The sequence below is a fragment of the Nicotiana attenuata genome, unplaced genomic scaffold (genome assembly GCF_001879085.1).
Source record: "Nicotiana attenuata strain UT unplaced genomic scaffold, NIATTr2, whole genome shotgun sequence".
In the NCBI taxonomy this organism is placed as follows: Eukaryota; Viridiplantae; Streptophyta; class Magnoliopsida; order Solanales; family Solanaceae; genus Nicotiana; species Nicotiana attenuata.
This window is the reverse complement of record NW_017670790.1, coordinates 343729-350643: the sequence shown is the minus strand read 5'-3', so window position 1 is coordinate 350643 and position 6915 is coordinate 343729. Positions and strand designations below refer to the sequence as shown.

At 36.3% G+C, this 6915-nt stretch overlaps 1 protein-coding gene across 6 annotated transcripts in view; it reads left to right on the top strand.

Moving 5' to 3' along the window:
- Positions 1–1938: 1938 nt before the first annotated feature.
- Positions 1939–6915, top strand: part of LOC109243354 (mitogen-activated protein kinase kinase kinase 1-like) — an 8063-nt gene continuing 3086 nt past the window's right edge. For all 6 annotated transcript variants that reach the window (XR_002070558.1, XM_019410277.1, XM_019410276.1 and 3 more), the window contains exons 1-6: positions 1939–3310; positions 4635–4713; positions 4802–4864; positions 5156–5313; positions 6499–6571; positions 6796–6855. Coding sequence is in view for 5 of the 6 variants with exons in the window: in XM_019410277.1 (XP_019265822.1) it covers positions 2133–3310; positions 4635–4713; positions 4802–4864; positions 5156–5313; positions 6499–6571; positions 6796–6855 (1611 nt within the window). In the remaining variant the exon portion in view is untranslated. The remainder of the gene's footprint in view (positions 3311–4634; positions 4714–4801; positions 4865–5155; positions 5314–6498; positions 6572–6795; positions 6856–6915) is intronic.

Below are 6915 nucleotides of genomic sequence, written 5' to 3'. Positions count from 1 at the left end.
GTCTCTCTCTCTCTCTCTCTCTCTCTCTCTCTCTCTCTCTCTCTCTCTCTCTCTCTCTCTCTCTCTCTCTCTCTCTCTCTCTCTCTCTCTCTCTCTCTCTCTCTCTCTCTCTCTCTCTCTTCCTCTCTATATCTCTCATTCTCTGTTCCCCCAATTTTTCTTCCTTTGATGTTCTCTGTTTTTTATGCTTTCTTGTTGTATAGAGTTTTGATGGAATTCATCAATGGTTTTTCAATCGTTTTACTACAGAGTTTTAACTTAGCAATTTTCTTTCATGTTGCACAATTGATGTTCGAATTAAAGTTGTCAATCAACAAATTTTGAAGGTGTTTGATTCTCCACCATTGACAGCCATTAAAATGCTTTGAAGCTTTGAATTCGAATTTGGGTTTTAAAAATTATTATTTGTTTGGATTGGGTGTTGTGGAAAACAATTGAATATTCTTTGGAGTTTATATCTCAATTTTGAGGGTGTTTAGTGAAGATTAGACTTGATTTTGATCGAATTTCAGATTGAAAATCGAAGAAGAAGAAGAAGAAGAAGAAGAAGAAGAAGAAAAAGAAGAAGAAGAAGAAGAAGAAGAAGAAGAACACATGACATACAATATACACATGAAATTGTATTAAAATGTAAATTGTATTTAAGTTGTATTATGTTGTAGTTATACTATTTTTTATTTATTTGAATATTTTATGAATGTTGAAAAATAGTTGTATAATGTATGAATCGTTGTAAGAAATTTGTATTTAAGTTATAAATACTTTCTTTTTACATAAAGTTGTTGATATGTATCAAAATTGTATTAAGAGAGAAAGTTTTGATTGGGATTTTAGAGAGAAAGAAGAACACACCACATACAAAATATATACAAATCAGACACAAAATACATACAAAAGACATATTGTATAAAATTTATATGAAAATTGTATTTAAGTTGTATAATGTTGTAGATGTATTTAACTGGGTAAAAATAATATATGAAAGTTGTAGATAAGTTATAAATATGTTGTATAAAATTTATTTTTAGTTTATATATTGTTGTAGGTGTATCAAATTTGTACGAAATTTATTTTAATTTGTAGATGTATCAAATTTGTACGAAATTTATTTAATTTGTAGATGTATCAAATTTGTACGAAATTTAATTCTTTCTCACCGAAAGAATTAAATTTACGAGCACCATATTAATACTCCTACTTAATAGTACTAGTTAAAAGTCCTAATTCTTAAAAAAAAGAATTAGTTCTGTCACCCTAATTAATAGTGATAAAAAGAATTAATTTGAGAGATTAAGCTTTCTTTCTCTTGGCCATTGTTGCCATCTCTATGCAGCAGGAATTAAAATGATTTGTTGGGCGAATAAAGTGAATCGGCCAAGAATTAATCTGCTATTCAAAACTTAGAGGTTTTCAATCTCTCTTGTATTTGTATATATGGTAACGTTTTTTTTTGTTAACCTTTTACGCTTATAGATTGAGGAGAGGAGAGAAAATAGGAAAATGATTAACTAAATCCCTTAATTTAAAACACTAATAATGGATAGTACATGGAGAAAGGGGGCAGAAAATAGGAAAAGAGAAGAGGAGAGAAAAAAGGAAAATGGTATACTTTAATCCCCTAATTTAAAGCACCAATAATGGATTGTATATAAGTTGTAAGCAAACCTTATTTAGGGCGAGTAATTTTCAAAACTGAGACAATTTTCATAATAAGGTTTCATATAGTGTATATGCAAGAAAAAATCCCATCTAATTTTTTTTACTTTTTGCATCAATATTAATCAAGATTCAACTAATAGTTAGTCAACTATATTTAAATCCTTAGCTTAATGGCATTATATCCATATATTAGTCAGTTAACACGCGCCACGTGGCACCACGTCAGCATTTTACCCTTCCCTCCGCGCCTTAACTTAAAAAGGTGAAAAAACAGCGAAAGATCCAAAGTAGCAATCAGCTCCAGTGTGTTCTGACAAATGCAGTCACCGCCGTCTCTTCTGAATTCCTCATTTCTTCATCATTTTTCAATATTATACTACCATCTCCTTCTCGAAGTTTCTCTCTCAAACTTACGTATACGTACATGTACGTATGACCAAAGGTGAAGTCTTTCTGTGTGTGAAAATTGAGGGATGTATGGGAAGCGGAAGAAGCTAAGGCCTCGACTTGACCGGACAAACGCCCTAAGGAACGTCGATTACGACGCTTCACAGTCGACGCCGTCATCGTTCGAAGATCAGCCTACTCATCGGACTCGGTCGCTTGACCTTTATCCTTTGACCGACTGTACAAGCTTCAGAATCGACGGTGTTGGCGGTGAATTCGACGTTATTTGCCGCTCTCTAGGGCTTTCAGGTCCTGAAGACTTTGCGATTCCTGTAGCTGCTTGGGAAGCTCGGAAACCTTGCTCCCGTTCTGACCGTTTGCGCAGCTCTCGTTTTGCTGATTCCCGCCGTGACTCTGATTATAAGCTCGAGACTTCAAATGAATCGAACCGCCGGTTAAATGATTCGCCGGAAAATGTGATTGAGGTTTCGTCTAGTGAATCGGAGGAAGAGACCAAACCGTGCTCTCACTCGGACCGTTTCAGCTCTGAGAATGAGTTTGAGAGCTCGGATGAGGTTTCTGATAGTGTTAGAAATGGTGTTAGGGTTACTGTTGGCGGTGAATTGAATCACGGTTTAAATTGTTCACCTGAAAATGGGATTAAGATTAGGATTAGTGAATTGGAGGATGATAATTTGCCTACGGATCTGAAATGTGGAATTAAGGGTTCTAGGTCACCAAGGCTGGCTCCTTCAGCATCGCCCGTGGACGATTTCACATCTGCTTGGGATTTTATCAAAAGTTTTGGCCCTGCAGATGATGAAGATATGGTTTCACCGTCACATGTTGAGAGCACTTCCGACGACATACTTGGAAACGAGCAAGTAGGAGACATTATTGCTAAGAATGAAGAGCGTAATGAGGATTTTGTAAGAAGTGCTTCACAAGTATCACAGACAAGCTCAGAGTCTTATGGGGAAGGTGTAAGAGATGCTGCTGAGGATGTTCCTCATTTAAGCTCTAAATCACAGAGTCATGGTTCCTACAGCCTGATATCAAATACAAGCTCCAAATCACCTAGTGGTGAATCCACTAGCGCTGTCTCAAATATAAGCTCTAAGTCACAGAGTGATGAATCCTATACATTGATTTTGAAGTCCGTATATTCTGTTTCTCCAAATGGTTCTCCCAGTATAAAATCTTGGCAAAAGGGAGATTTTCTTGGTAGTGGGTCATTTGGAACCGTGTATGAAGGCTTCACCGAGTAAGTGATTACATTTTTACGTCATTCCTTTTCCACACACATGAATAGCTATGGTGTATCTTAGAGCTAGGTTGCTTGCTTGTCCGCAATTAGAAGCTAAGTTTATTTGGACATATCTTTAACAATCTGTGCTATTAGACTCTTCTGGGGAAAACAACATTCTCAGGTGTATATTAGCTTCCTCGCCTATCTCTGATCAGAAAAGAATCATGATATAGTTCTTTATCATGATCTGACTAGAATTCATGATTAAAGATAAAGCCACGGGTTAGGGATGAGATTTTATTAGCAACAGTGTAATAAATTGCTTCATCCTTCTAAGACCTTACCAAGGGATACATGCTTTTAGATCTTGTAAGGTATAGAACTATCTACACTACCAACACTCCTTGTTTAGGCATCAACTCCAGCAATAATCAATAAATTCCGAAATCCTAAAGAGGATCGGAGATTTTGTACTATAAAATTCGTAAAGCAGAATATCTTTATTTTGGAAAAATAGTATACGGGAAGCGAGAAAACCTTTAGAAAACCATAGACCAGGAAAGCTGATAAAGGATTTATATGTTGATCAAATTTTAGCTATTTAGGCCTAAGGGTTGATTCTTTGACACATAGGAGAAGAATCCATATGATAGGTAAGACAAAGCTCCCTCACTCCAGCTGCTTATAGTAAAGCGAACATGCAAGTATCAGCTTGGGCATGCAAGCTATAATATTCATTCTTATTAAAATGGAATCTTTGTTCTGCCCTTTGTCCTCTTGTACTTTTTGATTCCTTGCATTTTCAGATGGACTGCGTCTCCTGCCATACATTCCTCTTTGTCATACATGGTTATATCTATATGTGTGTGTGTGTGTTTGGGCGGGGGGTGGTGGTGTTCTAAGACCGACAATTAGCTACTGTAAGATTGGACATCTATCTATCTCACCTTGCTCCTATACTCCTACAGAGCCGACAGAAGGAATGTTCTACTCATCTTATCTCTGTGTGTGTAATTTTGTATGCTTAGTGAATCTTCATATTCCTAACAAAACATCTAGTACAGACAATCTTCATTTTATAGAAAGTGATTTTCTTGGTTCAATGTGGTGCGACTGCAATAATGTTCTGAAGGTTGTACTGGTGGCAGGCTTACAAATTACTGGAAGGGCCTGCTAGCATATAACTTATAATATAGTCTTGTTAGTTAAACATGTTACCTTAGGTCTGAAAGGACATATTTCAACTCTAATCTCCTTTACTCCTGTAATAACTCATCTTTCTTCTAATAAGAAAAAAAAAATGATTTTTAAATTTCGTTCCTTATTCTTCTGCACACAGTGATGGATTCTTTTTTGCGGTCAAGGAAGTTTCGTTATTTGACCCAGGAAACCAGCAAAGCCTTTATCAATTGGAACAGGTATACTTCTGCATCTATTGGCCATTTCACTACATATCTTTTGGCTATTGTTTTTCCCATTCTCCTAGCACCTTGTTTGTTTGTGCAGGAGATATCTCTTCTAAGTCAGTTTCGACATAAAAATATAGTTCGCTATCATGGCACAGAGAAGGTATGCTATCATATCCGGATTATGCATCTTCTTCAGATTTACTTCCTTATTGCTGTGTAAGTTAGATTATAATGAAACTGTGCTTTACATGGACAAAGGTACTATTAGATGGTTTGAATAGAGAAACTCTTTTCTGCAGTTGTGTAGGTTAGTTGAGAGTTGGATCTTTTAACTGGTAACATCATCTGCTAAATGGAGATCTGATGACATTGATCTTGTAACGACCAACTTATGAGAAAATTATTCTTCTCATCTTTTACTTACAAATTCACAACGTTCTTCTATCTTCAGGACGAGAGCAAACTGTATATCTTTCTTGAGCTTGTTACAAAAGGTTCACTTGCAAGTGTCTACCGCAAGTATCGCTTGCGTGATTCCCATGTTTCAGATTACACCAGGCAAATTTTGAGTGGGTTGCATTATCTTCATTTCAGAAATGTGATTCACAGGTGATACATATGTTCTCTCTACATTGCTGATTTGTGGTGATTATGAGTAGTGACCAGTGTCTTGATTCTTTGCTGAGATGTGTGCATGTGAACTTATCTTTCCATCGCTAGAAGACCGTTTAGTCATCAATCGTCATACCATGTTTCTAAATAAAACGACTTAGGTCTGAGTGAATTGTCTGTGGGCATTTCTTGCTAGGAATATCTTGCTGTGATATACAGCATTATCCTGGTATCTTCATGTGAGCTGAAGTTGGCACAATATTATTTCGTCTACATCAAATCTATGAAGAAAGAATATCATAGGCGGGTCGATAAGTTTGTGCTCTTCTGCATTTACATTCTCGGGGCTTTAGGTTGTTCTGCTCTAGCACCAGAATGCTTACTCAAGAAACTAGAGGAAGAGCCGGAATTTCTTATCTTTCTTTGATATGATAGGACAAAAACGTCAGATGGATATGCCATTTTGTTGATCTGCTTGCCTAGCAGCTGGGTGCTCTTTTCCGAGAAATTAGATAGAGAAGGGAACTTCTTCTCTTTCTCAATATGGTAGAACAAGGACTGCAGATCAATATGCTCATGGAACTTTACCTATCAATAATAATAATAATAATAATAAATACATAAATAAATAATAAAAAATAAAAGAAGAAGAGGCTCATGGAGTGGTCTTGTCTATTGGAAACATCTTCTCTGCCTTCACAAGGTAGGAGTAAGGTTTGTGTACATACTACCCTCCCCAGGCCTCACTATGTGGGATTATACAGGGTATTTTTTTTTTTGTTGCTCATGGAGTGATCTTATTGGAGAACTTTTGGAAGGTGTATGCGATGTGATGTGCCTGTATGAGCGCATTTTAAATGTGGTCCTTGCAACTTACCAATAGCTTTGTTCCTCCATATCTGCAAAGAACTCTAATTAGGAGGTTGTCAAATAAGTGTTGCTACTGGCTTTGGTAAAAAGGATGATGATTGGGGGAAAGAGGATCTAATATATGTTAGCCTGTCATGTTTGTTTTGTACATATCAGAGTGGTCAAGAGACTTTTCTGTGAAAATAATATCTGTATGACTAGTGAGAATCTGGAAAGTTCAAGTACATGTTACATGATGTCATGGAAACTTCTTCTTTCTTAGACTTTTTCGTGAAATTGTTTCTAAGATTTCTATTTATGCTCTTCTTGAAGGGACATTAAGTGTGCCAATATTTTGGTGGATGTTAGTGGTTCTGTGAAGCTTGCAGATTTTGGACTGGCAAAGGTGAGATAGTTATGCAGTCTGTAGTCTTTTCCTTTAGTTGGTCTTATATCAATCAATCAACTAAGTCTTAATCTCGAACTAGTTGAGTCGGCTATATGAATTTCTCTTATTTGTTCCACTTCTATTCACCCTGTTTCATTTTGATACCTAGTTACTCTTCTCTTGAAACAAATTAAGACTTCTCTATTTCCTTCAGTCTTGTAACTTGCTAAATTTCTTTACAGGCAGCAAAATTGAATGACATCAAGTCTTGCAAAGGAACTGCATTCTGGATGGCCCCAGAGGTTTGTCTTCTGCATCAGAATTTCTTGAAACTTGGAAGTCTATGATTCCTACTACCCCCC